Source organism: Podarcis filfolensis (assembly GCF_964270895.1).
Source record: "Podarcis filfolensis genome assembly, chromosome: W".
Taxonomy (NCBI): domain Eukaryota; kingdom Metazoa; phylum Chordata; class Lepidosauria; order Squamata; family Lacertidae; genus Podarcis; species Podarcis filfolensis.
In genome coordinates, this window is record NC_139619.1 from 21,028,189 (window position 1) to 21,048,608 (window position 20,420).

Here is a 20,420-nt window from a genome sequence, read left to right on the forward strand (position 1 = left end):
GAAGCGTTTTCTGACACAACGCTGTACAGATGCATTCTAGGCAAGTTGAATTTCATTGCTAGATGTTCAAGACCTGACATTGCTGTAAGCACTAACCTGCTTAGCAGACATGCTAACAATCCTACTGTTCAGGATTGGAAAGCTCTGAAGCGCATAGCCCGGTATTTGAAAGGGACTATGCACTACAGGCTGAGGTTCACCAGTCAGAAGACTGGAGGTCTTGAAATCTTTGCAGATGCAAGTTTTGGAAGTGACACCACGGATGGTACAAGCACGTCTGGAGTATGCTACATGTACAACCACTGCCTGTTTGACTGGTTGTGCAAAAAGCAGACGACAGTTAGCCTAAGTTCCTGTGAAGCAGAACTCAATGCTCTGTCATTTTCACTCATGGATTGTGAATGGTTGATGCAACTGTTTAAGGACATTGGGGTTTCTGTGAAATGTCCTATACAAGTGTATCAAGACAATAGATCTTGTTTGGCTTTGCTGAACTCGGAGAGTTGCAAGCAAAGGACCAAGTACTTGCAGATTAAGCTACATCGAGCAAGAGAGTGTATTCAGAAAGGACTCATTCAAGTGTCCTACATGCCAGGAAATGAAATTCCTGCTGATCTGTTGTCTAAGGTTGTTAACAGAGAACAAATTAAGGTTTACGTACAAAGGTTGCAATTGGGTTGAACCACAGGTACTACAGGTTACACGGAAAGGGGGAGGATGTTAGGATATTTCCGTTCCACCTTAAAAGGCAGCAGGATGTTTGTGTCACAGCCTGCGTAAGTTCCTGTCTCACAGGATGTTTATGCTATATGTTCCTTTCGTTTTCTGTCTGTCTTGCCTGAGCAGTCGGAGCAGACGGTCATGTCTTCTTTTGTTATGACCAACGCCAAATAAACTGTAAATATGCATGTTCTGCTCTCATGCTGTGCAACTTCTTGCTGTGTGAATTCTGCTGTTAAGAGTGTGCTCTAAGCCACAGGCTTAGTGTCGCTAAATAGCTGATACTGCGTGACTACGGGAGGTCGATGGATCGTCCGGCACTGAGCTTGGCAGCTTCAGATGGACTCTATCTCCCTGGCAGTATCCCAACACTTCCAACGCGCCACCTGGTGGCCCAAATTTGCAAGTCTTCTCTATTCTGCTATTGTAGCCACAGTAAGATGCCTTTCTCCAGCTGACATTCACAGTGGTGTTAGCACTTAGTTAAGAATCCTTGCACCTATGTCTACCAGATCATTAATTCTAAAAATAAATAAATGATTAGCTACAATTTTATAGGTTTGCCAGAACAGGGCTTGTTTTTCTTTGCCAAGTGTATTTTAGCTTGCTAGTTGGCTTGCTAGTTACTTGTTAACGAGGGGAGATGATATGGCTTTTATTCTGACCATAACAATGTAACAATATGACTTACAGGAGATTTGGAACGTTTTTAGAGACTCTTGGTACTCCTGTGTAATCTGTTAGAGATGAAGAGAAGAGATGCTGGCCAGCTCTCAAACAGCACAAACCATTGTGGCATCCTAATGGGTTAACAAATGACCCAACTGTAAGGCTGCTGCTGTGGCCAGAGCCTGACATTAGGTTTCACTTAATGAAGCTTTGTTCTTCTGGATATCTGTGCTTTCCCAAATGTGGGTGCTGCATGTTCAAGTGTACATACAGTTGTAACCCACATATGATTTTTGAGGTTTCTTAATGGTTATGATGCAGCACATGTACAATAGCATAAACTTCTCCAGTTAAAAGCACTGGTTGGACTAATTTACATTGTCCCATAAAATTGTTCAATATTGGCTGAGGTTAGAAAGGAGAACCACAGATGACTTGTGGGGTGAAGATAGCACTGGTCAACAAAAAAATTTGTTGTCTGCGTTTTTTTCAGATGATTTAGGACGAATCTGATGTGCTGAATCCAAAAATCACATTGGTTTTGCTCAATCAGGTCAAGTTTTTGAGCTATGGCCACATGTCTTTTTTTACGTTTTTGTTCACATGTACACTTGTGTGGAGCATTTTAGAAAAAGTTGGTGGGGGTAAAATGCCATGTCGAATAATTGTTTTGATTGGAAATGATTATTTTAATGACAAGAAGTATTCAGGTCCGATAGTTCTGGGTGATTATGTCGAAAAGGGATCAGTTTGAAGTCATAAAACTTCGAAATCTTCCATAAATTGGTGTGGCAAAGCATAAAGTTATTTTGGTATTAAACTTGGTGACCAGGATAAAGCTTGGGCGCCACACATGGTATGCAAGGCATGCACCAAGACTCTACGTGGGTGGACCAATGGCAAGAGGATTCTGAACTTTGGAATTCCCATGGTTTGGAGGGAGCAGACAAACCATGTCACTGACTGCTACTTCTGCGCTGTTGATGTGACTGGGATCAACAGAAAGAACCGGAGCAGCCTCAAGTATCCTGATCTTCAATCAGCACCTCGTCCTGTAGCTCATTGTGATGAAATTCCAGTGCCTATCTTCGGAGAACTTCCTGACATTAGTGACGAAGATGCCTCCAGTGTTGAAGGACATGAAGAAGAAGTGGTTCTTGAAGATGATGCTCCACATCCATTTTCCCAAAAGGAGTTGAATGATCTAGTTCACGACCTCAGCTTGTCAAAGGACTCTGCCGAACTGCTGGCATCCAGATTGAAGGAAAAAAACCCTCCTCTCTGACAGTGCTCGCATCAGCTTCTTCCGCAACAGGCATCAAGAGTACCTCCATTTTTTCTCGGAAGAGAAGGACTTGGTGTACTGTGCAGATATTGTGCAGCTTGTGATCAAGCTTGGAGCAGAACCCAAAGTTTGGAGACTGTTCATTGACAGCAGCAAGCGATCACTGAAATGTGTTCTGCTACACAACGGCAACCAGTTTGCCTCTATACCCCTGGCTCACTCAAGTACACTGAAGGAGAACTATGAAGCGGTGAAGTATGTGCTGGAGAAAATTGGTTATGATCAGCATAAGTGGTTTATTTGTGTTGACCTGAAGATGGTGAACTTTTTGTTGGGACAACAGTCTGGCTTCACCAAGTACCCATGTTTTCTGTGCATGTGGGATAGTAGGTGTTGGGTGTAGTGAAGGGTTAACCTTCTATACCTCGAGCCTGAGAGGTGGGGCTTACAAGGGAAGTAAGCCAGGACGTGACGAAAACAGTTTGGAATGCTGTGAGCTGAGTGGAAATCGAAAGCACTTTGTTCAGACGCTGCAAGCAGAGAGAAGATGCAGCTTAACTCGGATGGCTGTTGGAAATTGTAAATACGCTATTTTGTTTCAATAAAGAGACTTGAGGACAGAAGAAACGTTTGGGACTGATTTACTGCTCTTTCGACACGCGACCGCTGTGCAACTTTGCTAATTGCTAATTGCTTTACGACCTGCAGAGGCTCGCAGGGGGAAGCGTGCTGGACGCCGAACAATAAAGCAATAAATCTATCCAAGAGGTTATGGCTGGTCAACACGAAGCGTGTGAGAAAGGGCTTTGAAGCTTTATTTGCTGGACGTCAGTTTGATCGACTGCCAAGACTTCAAAGGGCAGATCGGAGGAGGCTGATGGAGCAAGGGAGCTGCGATGCCAGGTCTTTCCGGAACACCCAGTTGGCAGAAATGAGTGAGTACTGCAAACGCCACAGAAGGGAGAAGGGAGGCATGGCACAGCCCCAAGGGCATGGCTTTGAGTTTAAACTGCCATGTCAGAAACTGAATAGTCAAAATTGGCTACAGTGGAGTTTTGAAGTGGAACTCTTGTTGGTGGGAGAGCAGCTCTGGGATTTAGTCCAGCCCCCACAGTATGCAGCTGGGAAAGCAGAGGCTGAGAAGGCTGCAGTGCAAAGTGACTTGGAGAAGCGTGTGCTTGCTTTTTTGGCAGAAAATGTGGATGCTCATCTAGTGCCAGTTGTCCTGGGTGCAAGAAGGCCAGAGGCCGCTTGGCAATCACTCCGAAAAGCCTGTGAAGCTGGGGTGGGAAGCAAGGGCCGAGACATGGCTGCATCCGAAATGGAGAGGCAAGATGGCGGCGGCCACATTCTTGAGAGCCAATGCACAGCTGGGAGGAGCTGGGAGCCCCCACAGGGGGGCGAAGGGACTGTTGCTGTTGCTGGCAATGCTGCTGGTGCTTTTGCTGAGCCTGGGAGCTGTTTGGATGCTGCAACGTGTCTGTGTGAGGAGCCTGGAGAGAGGCCAAGAGTTGGGAGCCCCTTACCCATCAGAGGGGGTGCAGGAAAACGTCCTGGAGGCCCCGTGAGCAGTGGGGGGGGGGCAGTGAGCAGTGAAAGCTCAGAGACGCCTCTTTCTCCAAAAGCTGCCAAGAGTTGTTTACCTCGTGAGCTGGAGCCTAGCCGTGCGAAGCTGAATGCTACAGGAGGCTTCAAGGTCACACAGCTGGGAAGTTTGCTGATAGCGGGCGGCTATCAGGAGGAGCTGCGTGAGAACGCTGAGACAAGTCCGGTTTCCAAGGCAACTGAGAGAGTTGCATCTACGGAAGCTGTGAAGGTCGTGGGCAAGTCTTCCTGCTGGGGGGAGTCTGTTGCCGTGACAACCAGGGAGGACATCTGCAGAGGCCCCAAGGAGGGGGGTAGCGAGGAGATTGTTGCCTTGGCGACCCAGGAATGTCAACAACAAGACTATCTTACTGTCGTCATCGACTCTGGAGCCACGAACACGCTAGTGCCATCTAGTGGTCTTTTAAGAAATTGCAGGACAGTAAAAACTGATAGGTTTGTGACGATCGCGGATGGAAGTAGAAGAAGGCTAACTGAGACAGGCTTTTTCTTCTGTCCCTTTCTTAAGCATGAAGTCAAAGCTTATGCAGTGCCCGGTTTAACTAACTGTTTGTTAAGTGTGCATGATTTACTCGCTGATGGTTATCATCATTCTTTGGAGGTCTTTAAGCAGAGGCTTGACAACCATATGTCAGGAGTGCTCTGATGGCGTTTCCTGCTTGGCAGGGGGTTGGACTTGATGGCCCTTGTGGTCTCTTCCAACTCTATGATTCTATGATTCTATGATTCTATGATTCTATGATTCTATGATTCTATGATTCTATGATTCTATTCTATGTGTCTTTTGCAGGTACCAAATGTGAGTTTTCCAAGGATGGGAAACACGTGTACACAGTGCAGTCTAAAGGCAATTTGTTTGTTGTAAATGTGCCTTTTTCTACAGGAAAGGATGACACCAAAGATGCGAAGGGGCAATGTGTGAATGTAGCGCCCCACCACGGTTGTTCGCATATTTGGCACAGACGCTTCGCCCATCTGAATTGGGGGTATCTTAAGAAAGCACCAGAACTGACACAAGGGTGCAAATTTAATGCTTGTGACAAATTTTTAGATTGCAATGCATGTAAACAGGCGAAAATTGTGACATGCTCCTATCCAAAGTCAGAGAGACAGACCACACAACCCTTTGAATTAATTCATGCAGATTTGTGTGGCCCCATGTCAGTTGAGTCACTGGGGGGATCAAAGTATTCTCTGCTTCTGGTTGATGATTTTTCGAGGTCTGCTTGGACCTTTGCTCTGAAAACGAAAGGGGAGGCGGCTAAAATGATCAGGGATTGGATCACCGCAGTTCAGGTAACCTTTTCCACCAAAGTGCATGGCTTTCAAAGTGACAGAGGTGCTGAGTTCACTGGTTCTGCTTTACAGGATTTCTTCAGGGAGAAGGGAATTAGCCACAGACTGTCCACTCCTTACTCTCCGCAACAGAATGGGCTGGCAGAAAGAAAGAACAGGACGGTGGAGGAAGCTGTGTCTGCGATCCTGTGGGACGCAGGGCTACTCCAGAAATATTGGTCTGAGGCCTGGAGATTTGTGGTTCATACGCAGAATAGAGTGTACAACTCTAGTGTAGGAAATACACCTTATTTCTTGCTGCATGGAAAGAAGCCTAAGGTACACTACCTTCGTGTGTTTGGTTGTGAGGCCTGGGTGCTTATTCCAAAGGCTATACGCAAGAAAGGTGAGCCAAGATCTAAAAGAATGATCTTTGTAGGGTATGAGCCTGACTCAAAGGCCTGGCGGTTTGTGTACCCAAGTGGAAACCAGTCTAGGTTGGTTATCAGCAATAGCGCTGAGTTCTGTGAGCAAGCCGGGTGGAAACATCTGCACGATAATCCAGACGTGATTCCACAGCCGTTCTATGACTCAGACGTTGAGGAGGAAGAGGAACTTGTTGCTGGGGACCACGGTCCAGAGCAACAGGGTCCACCACAGGGACAGAGTCCAAGGCAGGGACAGCTCAGGATCCCTCAGAGGGGGGAACCTAGAACACCTCCTCAGGCAAGTGTCAAGTTTGAGCCAAAGAGTGAGCCTTCCTCACCTGCTGGACCAGCTGTAAGGCCCAAGAGGCGCAGCAGGTCAGAGGGGGAAGACACTGAAGTTGAGGATGATTTAGCTGGACCCAGTGAAGCAGCAGGGTCACAAGGATTCACACTGAGGAGATCAGCGAGGACAAGGAGACCTGATCGGTACGATGCTTCAGGCGTCTGGGTAGGGTCTGCCAGATGTGAACCTGAATCCTTCAAGGATATTCAGAGTTTACCTGAGGAAGAAGCAGGTAAGTGGCACAGGGCAATGGACAAAGAGATGAAGTCCATGAAAGATCTAGGTGTGTTCTCACTCACAGAGTTGCCACCAGGAAAGCAGGCTGTGAGTTGCAGGTGGGTTTACAGCTTGAAACCCACTGACACTGGAGACCCACAGTATAAAGCCAGATTATTTGCTCGAGGATTCACTCAGAGAAAGGGAGTACACTTCACGGAGGTGTATTCGCCAACGTCACGAGCGGAGACTCTGAGAACGCTTTTAGCTTGTGCAGCACAGAGAGGCTGGAAGGTAAACCACTTTGATGTGGATGTTGCCTACCTAAACTCAGATCTCCAGGAGGAGCTGTACATGATTCCTCCTCCGGGGTTTGAGAACTTGAGACAGGGTGTTGTGTGGAGATTGCACAAGTCCATCTATGGATTACGTCAATCTGCTAGAAACTGGAACATGTGCCTGAATGAAGCCTTAGAAGAGCTAGGTTTCAGAAGAAGTGTTGCTGATAGTTGCCTTTATTTGAGAGAAGCAGGTGCAACACAAGAGTATTTGCAGATTTGGGTTGATGATTTGTTATACTTCTCAGAGACAGGTGAACAGGCAGAGAAGTTTGCCAGAGAGCTAGGTAAACGGTTCAAGCTTAAGCAGCTTGGTGCTGTCAAAACTTATCTAGGTGTCAGTGTTGACCGAGCACAGGATGGAAGCTTCTTGTTCAGCCAGAGAGGCAAAATTGAGCAACTGCTTCAGAAGTTCAGGATGAGTGATTGTGCAGGAGTGAGAAGTCCTATGGAGACTAGTTTTGTGAAGGACAGTCAGCAAGTAGAACGCGCTGCGTTCGAAAATGCTGAAGTGTTTCAGTCAGCCCTAGGGAGTTTGTTGTACTTGTCCCAGTGGAGCAGACCTGATATAGCGTTTGCTGTCAATCTGCTCAGCAGGGAAGCTTCAAACCCTAGTGTGCAAGCCTGGAATGGCATCAAGAGAGTTCTGAGGTATTTGCAGGAAACCAAAGACTTTTGTCTTAGGTTACCAGCACAAGGAGAAGTCAAACTGACTTGTTTTGTGGACTCGGATTGGGCTAATCTTGAGGGTCGCAAGTCTGTGTCTGGCCTAGTGGTGAAGTTTGGAAACTCAGTAGTTGGATGGAGGTCCAAGAAGCAAAGTCTTATAGTGCTCTCATCCACTGAGGCTGAGTTCAGTGCTCTTTCAGAGGTATGCAGAGAAGTAGAGTTCTGTGCTTGCTTAGTGCAGGAACTCTGCGAAGTGGATTGTCTGCCGATACGTGTTTTCGAGGACAATCAACCATGCCTTCGTTTGGCCGAATCGGGTCAGTTCAAGGCCAGAACTAAACACCTAGACATTCGCTTCCAGAATGTGTGCCAGAGTGTTCAGGAGGGATTAGTTGCGCTGAAGTACTGTCCCTCTGCCAAGAACCTAGCTGATGGGTTCACGAAGCCACTCTCCTTCCAAAGACATGGAGAGTTTTGTGAAGGTCTGGGTTTGGGACGACCAAGGGTCGATTCTCCCCTCAGGTGCGAGACAAGAGGGGGTGTTGGGTGTAGTGAAGGGTTAACCTTCTATGCCTCGAGCCTGAGAGGTGGGGCTTAGAAGGGAAGTAAGCCAGGACGTGACGAAAACAGCTTGGAATGCTGTGAGCTGAGTGGAAATCGAAAGCACTTTGTTCAGACGCTGCAAGCAGAGAGAGAAGATGCAGCTTAACTCGGATGGCTGTTGGAAATTGTAAATACGCTATTTTGTTTCAATAAAGAGACTTTAGGACAGAAGAAACATTTGGGACTGATTTACTGCTCTTTTGACACACGACCGCTGTGCAACTTTGCTAATTGCTTTACGACCTGCAGAGGCTCGCAGGGGGAAGCGTGCTGGACGCTGAACAATAAAGCAATAAATCTATCCAAGAGTAGGGACCATGCTTGGCATTACACGAAGAAGGACTGGCCTGTGTTAGGATATTTCCGTTCCACCTTAAAAGGGAGCAGGATGTTTCTATAACAGCCTGCGTAAGTTCCTGTCTCACAGGATGTTTATGTTGTAAGTTCCTTTCGATTTTGCCTGTCTTGCCTGAGCAGTCGGAGGAGACGGTCATGATTTCTTTGTTCTGACCAATGCCTAATAAACTGTAAATATGCAGTTCTGCTCTCATGCTGTGCAACTTCTGTTGTGTGAATTCTGCTGAAAGAGTGTGCTCTAAGCCAGAGGCTTAGTGTCGCTGAATTGCTGATATTGCCTGACTACGGGAGGTCGATGGATCGTCCGGCATCCGAGCTTGGGGCTCAGATGGACTCTATCTCCCTGGCAGTATCCCATCAACAGGTTTCGGGCCCAGATTCACGGCACTTGCAGGAGAGTAAGACTGCGGCAGACTGCTAAGGTATGTTGGAAAAGCGAAAGCAGAGGCTTTTCTGTTTGCCGCGGAAGATGTCTTTGATGTCCGGCTAAACTAATTGGCCTGGGAGCCGAGCCAGAGGCATCGTGATTTATGAGCTGCCGAGATAAGACGTCTTAAAAGGCTCACGGCTGAAGCAAATAGCTGAGATGGATCTTTTACAATCCTCTGAAGCTGCTCCGTGTCCACTAAAGCTAAATGGCCACAACTATCAGACCTGGGCAAGGTACTGTGAGGGCCAGATGAGAAGGCTTGGTGTGTGGAATACTATTTCTGAGGACCCCCCAGCCCCTGTGACAGATGAATGGAGGGCACAGGACTCGAAAGCCATGGGGGTAATTTTGCTCTCAGTAGCTCCTGAAGAGTTAATCACCCTGGCTGGCAAGGCCAGTGCCCGTGAGATGTGGGACGGGCTTAGAGCCTGTCATCTCCGACAAGAGGCTGGGTCTGTGTTGCTTTATTTCAGAAAGCTGCACAGGAAACGTTTGGAGCCAGGGGAAGACCTTAGAGCCCACGTTTTACATTTGCAGCATCTCCGACAGGAATTGACTCAGAGAGGTTTCAATATGCCTGAGTCACTGTTTGCAATTCTCATCCTGGACTCCCTGGATGAAAGCTATCATGCCGTGTCAAGTCAGCTGGCGACTCTCCCTGCGCAAGACCTCACTGCTACAAAGGTCTTGGCGACTTTGCAAAATGAATACGACAGGAGAAATGCAGCTGATTCGGCTTGTGCGCTTCAGGGGGAGCAATGTGGGACAGCATTCCAGCCTCCAGGGGGAGCCAAAGCGTTGGCAGCTGTGAAGTGCTGGAACTGTGGGAACCAAGGTCATACTCAGAAGTTTTGTCGAAAGACTGGAAATAAACAAAGGAAAAAGCCTGCAGGTGGCCCGAAGCAGAAGGGGAGTGGAAAGCCAGGGAAGAACACGGCTTTGTTTGCTGGCACAGCTCCACCAAAGGCTAAAGGCAAGTCTGATGGCCAGGAGCAGGGGGGCAAGCTGCAAAAGCCCACGCTGGTGGAAAACAAGGTTTTGTTTGCCAGCAAATCTGCTTCGAAGGGGAAGGCCAGGTTTATTGTTGACTCAGGTTGCACGCGCCATCTCAGCAAAGACCGCCATCTGTTCATCTCCTTCACACCTCAAGATGGAGAGATCCACCTGGCTGATGGAAGGACTTTGCAAGCTGCAGGAGTTGGGACTGTGAAACTTGCAAGTTTGCATACTACCATCAGAGATGTACTTTTTGTTCCAGGAGCTGCGGACAATTTGCTTAGTGTCCCACAGCTCAATGGGCGTGGTTTTGAAATTACCTTCAAGAGGACTGTCTGTGTCATCAGAAAAGGCAAAGAGGACATTTTGCATGCAAAGTTGTTGGATGGTTTGTTCTGTCTAACTTATGATGTTCCTGTTATATCTAATGCTGATACTTGTTGTGTTGCACAAACTAACAAGGTTCTTCATGCAGGTTGCATTCATGATGCACATCGAAGATTTTGTCACCTCTCTTGGCAAGCGCTAGCCAAGATGCCTGAGTTGGTTGAAGGTTTGGACATCAAACCTTGTAAATTTCACATGAAGTGTGTATCTTGTGCAGAGAACAAGGTGAAGGTTGCTCCAAAAGGCAAGGAGTCTAGCAGGCAGGCTTCCAAACCCTACCAGTTAGTTCATGCAGACCTGGTAGGTCCTCTAGCGCCCTCTTTGGGAGGAGCAAGGTACTTCATGGTTCTAATTGATTCTTTTTCCAGGTACATTCATGTGTTTATGCTCGAGCAGAAATCGCAAGCATTTCCTAAGTTCAAGGCATTCTGTGCTTGGTTGGAGAATGCTCATGGTAAACGTATTGGCTGTCTGTTTACTGATCGGGGCGGGGAGTTCACTTCTCAGCAGTTTGAAGCTTTCCTGACTGAGAAGGGAATCCAGCATGACTTGTCAACGCCTAGATCGCCATGGATGAATGGGCTTGCGGAGAGAGCAAATCAAACGTTGCTGCAAGGAATAAAAACCTTGTTGCATGATGCCAACCTCCCTGAGAAGTTTTGGGGGGAGGCTCTCTCGAATTTTGTTTACACTTTTAATCGCAGACTGTCATCACCTATTGGCTGCACTCCCTATGAGAAAATGTTTGGTAAGAAACCTAACACCAAGCACTTGAGAATCTTTGGTTCTGACATGTGGGTACACACCCCACAAAGCAACAAGCTTGGGAAGCGTGGGGCACATGGTTTGTTCATGGGGTACGATAAAGGTGCATACAGAGTATGGATGACTAACTCTAAATCCATAAAGTTCACAAGGAGTGTTGAGTACAATCCTAAGTGGGGGGAAAATGTGGGAATTTTCCAGAGTTACCCAGAGGAGGATGAAGGTGATGTGAAGAAAGCAGATCATGCTGAGAAAGCTGAGGAAACTGAGGATGATGATGATGATGATGATGATGATGATCAGAGTTCGGATTCCAGTTCAGTGGGCGGCGCTGCTGCTGCTGTCAGTGACAGTGATGACACAGCAGACTACAAGAGCGCAAAGGCCTCAGTCAGACCATCTGATGCGTCTGACAATGAACTGGAAGAACCACTGTTCACCATTGGTCACTTTTCTCCTAAGAAGGAGGAGATGAGTCCAGAAGACTTGCGTCTAGTTCGCAGGTCTGAAAGGGCGACCAAAGGCAAACCTCCAAAGAGATTTGCTGATGAGTTTGCTAAGACAGCAACTGCTGTTCTTAGTAGCTCAGAGAAGGTGTGGGAACCTTCAAGCTTCAAAGAGGTCCAGGAGTTAACCTCTAAAGATGCTGAGCCTTGGCTTAATGCCATGAAGGCTGAAGTTGATTCCTTAAACAGGAACCAAACTTGGGAGCTGGTACCGGTAGTCCCAGGGATGAGACTGGTTGGCAGCAAATGGGTCTTCAAGGCCAAGACAGACCAGAATGGCAAGGTTGTCAGACACAAAGCCAGATTGGTTGCCAGAGGTTTTTCACAGGTACCGGGGCAGGATTACCACGAGACCTACTCACCCACGGTCAAATATGAGAGCATTCGGCTGATGCTCAAGATAGCTGCAGAGGAGAAACTGCATGTTTCCCATCATGACATTAATACAGCTTTTTTGTACGGGATTCTGGGGGAGGAGCTGTACATGCTTCCACCTGACGGGATGCAGATACAGAAGGGAATGGTCTGTAAACTGCGGAAATCCTTGTATGGTCTCAAGCAGAGTGCCAGGTGTTGGAACACAAAACTCACTGAAACGTTGCTTTCTCTAGGTTTTCACCAGGGCAAAGCTGATCCGTGTGTGTTTGTCAAGGAGGAGGGGCAAAACAAACTGTATTGTTTATGTTTTGTTGATGATCTTCTGATGTTTTGGAAGAATCAGGCTTTTTACCAAAGCACCCTAGCTCAGCTGAAGGAGCACTTTGACATGAAGGATCTTGGTGAGGTATCCAACTATCTTTCTCTGCAGGTGGAGAGGGACCAAGCAGGTAATTTTCTGGTACACCAAACACAGAAAATTGCTGATGTATTAACCAGGTTGAATTTGGTTGATGCAAACCCAGCAGACACACCGATGGTGACAGGTTACCAGGTAGACAGTACTGCTGAAGCGTTTTCTGACACAACGCTGTACAGATGCATTCTAGGCAAGTTGAATTTCATTGCTAGATGTTCAAGACCTGACATTGCTGTAAGCACTAACCTGCTTAGCAGACATGCTAACAATCCTACTGTTCAGGATTGGAAAGCTCTGAAGCGCATAGCCCGGTATTTGAAAGGGACTATGCACTACAGGCTGAGGTTCACCAGTCAGAAGACTGGAGGTCTTGAAATCTTTGCAGATGCAAGTTTTGGAAGTGACACCACGGATGGTACAAGCACTTCTGGAGTATGCTACATGTACAACCACTGCCTGTTTGACTGGTTGTGCAAAAAGCAGACAACAGTTAGCCTAAGTTCCTGTGAAGCAGAACTCAATGCTCTGTCATTTTCACTCATGGATTGTGAATGGTTGATGCAACTGTTTAAGGACATTGGGGTTTCTGTGAAATGTCCTATACAAGTGTATCAAGACAATAGATCTTGTTTGGCTTTGCTGAACTCAGAGAGTTGCAAGCAAAGAACCAAGTACTTGCAGATTAAGCTACATCGTGCAAGAGAGTGTATTCAGAAAGGACTCATTCAGGTGTCCTACATGCCAGGAAATGAAATTCCTGCTGATCTGTTGTCTAAGGTTGTTAACAGAGAACAACTGAAGGTTTACGCACAAAGGTTGCAATTGGGTTGAACCACAGGTACTACAGGTTACACGGAAAGGGGGAGGATGTTAGGATATTTCCGTTCCACCTTAAAAGGGAGCAGGATGTTTCTATAACAGCCTGCGTAAGTTCCTGTCTCACAGGATGTTTATGTTGTAAGTTCCTTTCGATTTTGCCTGTCTTGCCTGAGCAGTCGGAGGAGACGGTCATGATTTCTTTGTTCTGACCAATGCCTAATAAACTGTAAATATGCAGTTCTGCTCTCATGCTGTGCAACTTCTGTTGTGTGAATTCTGCTGAAAGAGTGTGCTCTAAGCCAGAGGCTTAGTGTCGCTGAATTGCTGATATTGCCTGACTACGGGAGGTCGATGGATCGTCCGGCATCCGAGCTTGGGGCTCAGATGGACTCTATCTCCCTGGCAGTATCCCATCAGCCTGTGCGGGAGGAATTGGTGCCTTGCAAAGAAAGGAACGTCATCAATGACCCTCTGGTGGACAGAGACAGAATACTCTTCCCACCGCTGCACATCAAGCTCGGCTTAATCAAGCAGTTCACTAAGTCTCTGGACAAGGATGGTGACTGCTTCACTTACTTGTGCCAGGCTTTTCCAGGATTGACCATGGAGAAGTTGAAAGCTGGCATCTTTGACGGTCCTCAGATCCGTCAGCTCATCAGAGATCCAGAGTTCGGAAACTCAATGAACGAAGTGGAACTGGAAGCGTGGAAGGCATTTGTTCTGGTAGTGAAGAACTTTCTGGGCAACAATAAGGCCAGAAACTATGCAGAACTTGTCAACAACATGCTGACTGCTTTCAGAAACCTGGGCTGCAACATGATGCACTACCTATTTTCAAGATGCACTACCTATTTTCACATATGGACCGGTTTCCTGAGAACCTGGATTCAATGAGTGACGAGCAGGGGGAGAGATTCCATCAGGACATGAAAGAGATGGAGACCAGGTATCAGGGTCGCTGGGATGCAGTCATGATGGCTGACTACTGTTGGACTCTGAAGAGAGACCTCCCTGCCGCTGAGCATTCCAGGAGTTCCAAGAAACGGAAGTTCAAGCCCTGAAGTTTGAAAAATGGTGAAGCAACATGCAATTTACGTCTAAACTGGAAGATCTGGGGCTTCCGTTATCACTTTGTGGGTGGATACTGGACTTTTTGTCAGACCGCTCCCAGAGGGTTCGGTTGGGCCCTTATACCTCTAAAATGCTTAAGACTAACATAGGAACACCACAGGGATGCGTACTCAGTCCGCTCCTTTATATTCTCTACACGTACGATTGTGTCACTGCTCACCCTAGTAATAGGGTTGTCAAATTTGCAGATGACACAACCGTGATTGGGCTCATCCCTGAAAGGGAGGGTGAAACGGACTATAGAGAGGAGGTGGAGCGGCTGACAGAGTGGTGCAGAGCTAACAACTTGCTCATAAATACAAGGAAGACAAAGGAGCTTGTGGTGGACTTCAGGAGACAGAAGAGCAATATCCAGCCACTTTTGATTGATGGGGTCTGTGTGGAGAGGGTAACAACGTTCAGATTTTTGGGCATTGAATTACAAGAGGATCTGTCCTGGGGTGTCAACACAAGGGGGCTTGTGAAGAAGGCGCAGCAGAGACTGTACTTTTTGAGAATTCTAAGGAAAAACCATCTTCCGCAGAAACTGCTGCTTGCCTTCTATCACTGTGCCATTGAGAGCGTGCTCACTTATGGCTTATGTGTGTGGTACGGAAGCTGTACTACCCAGGACAGGATGGGGTTGTGCAGAGTTGTTAAGGCAGCAGAGAGCATTGTTGGCTGCCCACTTTCCACCTTAGAGCAGATTTATGCCACAAGGTGCCATAGGAAGGCACTGGACATAGTAAAAGATCCATCGCATCCTGGTCACTGTCTCTTCGAGCTCCTGCCGTCGGGACGGAGATACAGGACGATGAAGACAAGAACGAGCCGTCTTAAGAACAGCTTCTTCCCCAGAGCGATCTCAGCCCTGAATGGGAAGCCTGGACTTTGAAAGTCATCTAATCTTCCTTGCTGTACTATACTGTATTGTTTTAATTAGTGTTTTTATGGAGCAGTCGAGTAATTTCGTTGTCCCTGAGAGGGGGCAATGACAATAAAGATATTATTATTATTATTATTATTATTATTACTTACCTTTATCAATGCCCACCATTCAGTTTACAGTAATCGATGTTTCTATCAGGTAATCAAGATATGTTGTTGGAAAAACATTTTTTCCTCTTAAAAACATATTTAGGATGATATGTGTTGACAAAAATCAGTTGATAATGCCACAAAAATGTAATCAATTTTGTCACAAGATCTGGTTTTTTTCAAATCAACATAGCACAAAAACCTGACCTGATGGAGAGAAACAGATGCCATTTCCTGATTCAGCAGTGCAAAAATACCCTAAATCAATTGTAGAAATCTAGACAACATTCAAAAAGTAAAAAATTGTTGCCCAGTGTAGCCATTCTGTTGTGGAAATGCTTTGAACACAGATTCTGTAACACTTCACCTTAATGTGGCTTCAAACCACAGACTTTTGCACCATGCAGTTATCTGAAGAGAGTGGGTACCACCCCTACATACATCCCTGCCAGCCCCATTTCCACATGATCCACTTGCTGGAAGAACATCTGAAGAAAAGAAGCCTATGAACATATGCAGAGCTTCAACTGCCAGAGACAGCCTATGCACATTTTTTGGGCTTCCATGGACAGTGTGAGGGGGGGCTGATTGCAGCCATGTGACATCAAGGGCAGGGCTAAATGAGCCTTTCAACATCCCTTTCCCCTTCAATCATTAAATGGGCTGTTGTTTTCATCTTTGTAGAAACTCACATAGTATAATTTTCTGTCACATTCAAATGAATGGCTTGTACTATAGCAGGTGTTCTCAGACTATGTTCCCTTGAATTCCAGGGTCTCTTGATAAGTGGCCCAAAATGTCTGCCATTACCAATCTTCCTGTGCAGTGTGCAATCTCAGGAATGCTGGATATTCTGTAAGTGTTGGTTGCCCAGTGGGCCATGGTTGTACTCTGACCATGCAGTGTATCCCAGAATCCCCTGCAGCATGCTGAAGTTATGCAGCAGTTACTGGTGAATTCAACAGCAGTAAAGTGGATGTAAACACTCTTTCTATAGGAGCTCTGGAAAACATTTCAATTCTCAGAAAGTGCATGCAGCACTTGGCTGTAAATAACCCCTCAAATCAAATGGCAGTTCGTCTCCTTTTTGGAACTAAGTTCTTCAACTGAACTTAGAATGGCATTATTTCCACTTGTTGGGTACACAAATGTTATAATCACACTTATTTATATATGGTGAAGACTTCTTTCATGAGAAAGACTTGAAGCTTCTATGTAACACCAAGTTCATGGTAATAAGAATTTATTCACCTCTTTGCAGGCATTTAATAGTGTTCTGTACCAGTGTTTCGCATTTAAATCCTTAAAACTAGTTTATAGCCCTCACGGTCTCTGAGAGATGTTTTGAAAAAGATGGTGTCAGAAGTTGCATTGAGGAGAATAAATATGTAATTTCCAGAAAGTTTGAAGCCATGGACCCACTCCTGTTGTTCCTCAGCTTTTTTGTGTGTGTTGGGTAGTGGTGGTGGGTCAAACACTGCCAGGCCTGTCAAGAATCGCGCCCAGATCCCCCAAGGGCCCCAGTCCAGTCCTGGGAGTCCGCCCGAGTGCCATGGTCACGCGTGCATGTGGACTTCGCTGGCCCCTTTCAGGGGAAAACATTCTTCATAGTGGTGGACTCCTACACCAAATGGCTGGAAGCCGCACTGGTACCGTCCACTTCCACGTCCGCAGCCATCCGGGTACTACGCAGGCTGTTTGCAACCCATGGGCTCCCTGACACTCTCGTCTCAGACAACGGGACTGCATTTACATCAGGAGAATTCCAAACCTTCACAGCGCAGAACGCCATCCGCCACATCCGTTCGGCGCCATTCCAACCTGCCACCAATGGCCAATCAGAACGCATGGTGCGGACCACCAAGGACACCCTTCGCCGCATGACGCAAGGGGATTGGGAGTACCATCTTGCCACATTCCTTCTAGCACAGCACAGCACCCCCAGCTCAACGACTGGCCGGAGCCCCGCTGAACTACTAATGGGTCGGTGCCTTGCAATCAGATTGGACCGCCTTCACCCCGATAGAGCTCAGGATGAGGTAGTGGTGGGGGAAGGCAGGAACCCCCGGACCTTCGAGGCCCAGGACCCAGTGTACGCAAAGAATTTTGGGGCAGGTCCAGCATGGGTACCCGCCACAGTCACCAGGGTCACTGGCCCCGTGTCGTATGAGGTGCTAACGGATGGGGGGCAATGCTGGCGCCGCCACTGCGACCAGATACGGCAACAATTCCCGGGAGAAAACCAGGAGGAGGACAGGTCAGAGGAGTCCCAAGGGAACAGTGGGGCAGTGAGGCCCATAGAGCAGGAGGGGCCAGCAGGAGAGGCAGAATCAGTAAATACAGAGAGGACCCGCGAGGCCGAAAGGACACCGGAACCAGAACCACGACTGAGTGAGCCGGTTGCGCCAGACCAAACAGCCCCATCACAGCCAGCATCCTTGGAACATGAGCCAGAACCTGAACCCCGGACCAGGGAACACCCCAGGCCGCAACGCACACGTAGGCCGCCAGCGTACCTCGAGGACTATGAATGCGACCTCCCGGGCAGGACTGGAACTTAGAGGGGAGGGGTGTTATGTACTGAGTTGAATAGGATCCAAACTGCAGCAGTCTGATTGGTCCTAGAACAATAGGATCCAAAATGCAGCAGTCTGATTGGTCCTAGAACAATAGGATTCAGAATGCAGCAGTCTGATTGGTCCTAGAACAATGCAGCAGTATGATTGGTTGGCAGGAACCACCCAATCATGCTCCAGATAGAAGTGAATTCACAACCTGATTGGCTTACAGTAGAATTCCGGAATTAGCCAATCATGTGCAGCCCATTGTGTAAATAATGTATATAAAGCAGATACTTTGAGGGGACTTTCATCCATTCCTCCTCACCACTATGAGCTGAATAAAGAGCATGAAATCACTTTGCGACTCTGAGTATATTTCACAAGTGAAAGGCCAGCTGATTCAAGATATTTGATTCTAGTACTGTAGTTCCAAACTAGACTAAAAGGTCACCAAAAGAAGGCAGGCAGCATCCACGTCACAAGAAAACAAAGGCCCTGCATGTTCCTCTCATGAAGATGGCAGCACTTCCTTGTACAGAAATGCATCTCTGATTTGCCTGCATCTGCAGTGTATACAGGAATTATCATTCTCTAAGGCTGTAGATTGTTTTACATAAAAATCCACTATGCACTATATGTTTTCAAGAGTTTCAAACATTCTGCAAAAGGCAGCCATTACAGGATACGTGCAGCACAGATTCTGTGGATCATCTGTCACATATATTATAAGTGATACTAACTTAAATAGGCACATTAGCTGTGGCCCCTTCAATATCATTTGTGGCCTTCAGTGCTGAACAAAGTGTCTGGCATTGTATTTCTGGTACCAAAGATGAGGATCGGTAACCAGGTAAGCACATTTTGTATAATAATAATAATAATAATAATAATAATAATAATAATAATAATAAAAAATTTTATTTATATCCCGCCCTCCCCAGCCGAAGCCGGGCTCAGGGCGGCTAACAACATTCAAATAATCAAACAATCAAATAAAACAACATTCTAAAAATATTTCACTATAAAAATTAATTAAAATCAAGTTGATGGCAACCATTAAGCAAAACTCTGTGCAGGTTACCAGAGGAGGGAGTCAGGCTGCGCCCTGACCAAAGGCCTGGTGGAACAACTCTGTCTTGCAGGCCCTGCGGAAAGATGTCAGGTCCCGCAGGGCCCTAGTCTCTTGTGACAGAGCGTTCCACCAGATTGGAGCCACAGCCGAGAAGGCCCTGGCTCTAGTTGAGGCCAGCCTAACCTCTCTGAGGCCTGGGACCTTCAGGATGTTTTTATTTGCAGACCGTAGGTTTCTTTGTGGGGCATACCAGGAGAGGCGGTCCCGTAGGTACGAGGGTCCTAGGCCGTATAGGGCTTTAAAGGTTAAAACCAGTACCTTAAACCTGATCCTGTACTCCACCGGGAGCCAGTGCAGCTGATATAGCACCGGATGAATGTGGTCTCGCAGCGAAGACCCCATAAGGAGTCTCGCCGCGGCATTCTGCACCTGCTGGAGTTTCTGGGTCAGTCTCAAGGGCAGCCCCACGTAGAGCGAGTTACAATAATCCAGTCTGGAGGTGACCGTCGCATGGATCACAGTGGCTAGGTCAGGGCGAGAGAGATAAGGGGCCAACTGCTTAGCTTGGCGGAGATGAAAAAATGCCGCCTTTGTTATAGCTGTAATCTGCGCCTCCATAGAGAGGGAGGTATCGAAGATTACACCCAAACTCTTAACGGACGGTGCTGGCACTAACTGCACCCCCGCAAGAGATGGGAGTTGCCCCCTCAATCCCATATCGTCCCGTCCCAGCCAGAGGACCTCTGTCTTCAAAGGATTTAACTTCAACCGGCTCCCACGTAACCATCCAGCCACAGCTTCCAGGCATCTGGTCAGTGTGTCTGGGGCCGAGTCAGGATGGCCATCCATCAACAGATAGAGTTGGGTGTCATTGGCATACTGATGGCAACCCAGCCCAAAACTCCGAACAAGCTGGGCGAGGGGGCGCATAAAGATGTTAAAAAGCATCGGGGAGAGAATCGCACCCTGAGGCACTCCACACACCAAGGAGTGGCGCGATGACAATTCCCCCCCAAGCGCCACCCTCTGTCCCCGACCAGAGAGAAACGAGCGCAGCCATTGGAGGACTGTGCCCTGGATCCCCACGTCGGCAAGGCGGTGGTCTAGGAGTTCGTGATCGACCATGTCGAAGGCTGCTGACAGGTCTAGAAGAATCAGCAGCCCTGACCCGCCTCGATCCAGCTGCCTGCGGAGATCGTCTGTTAGGGCGACCAGAGCCGTCTCGGTCCCATGACCAGCGCGGAAGCCGGACTGGAATGGATCGAGAGCCGATGTTTCATCCAGAAACCTACCAAGCTGTTCAGCAACCGCTCTCTCAATCACCTTACCCAGGAATGGAAGATTCGAAACCGGGCGGTAATTGGATAGATCTAAGGGATCTAATGATGTTTTATTTAAGAGCGGACGCACCACTGCCTCCTTCAGTTCCCCT

General features: G+C 47.5%; 1 protein-coding gene across 1 annotated transcript in view; it reads left to right on the plus strand.

Moving 5' to 3' along the window:
• The window catches only part of LOC310753712 (uncharacterized protein), a gene marked incomplete at its 3' end in the record, with an annotated part of 332,047 nt that extends 327,122 nt beyond the window's left edge, over window positions 1-4,925 (plus strand). The window contains exon 2 of the mRNA XM_083595063.1: window positions 3,065-4,925. Coding sequence (XP_083451189.1) covers window positions 3,552-4,925 — 1,374 coding nt within the window. The 5' untranslated portion in view covers window positions 3,065-3,551. The remainder of the gene's footprint in view (window positions 1-3,064) is intronic.
• Window positions 4,926-20,420: the final 15,495 nt, after the last annotated feature.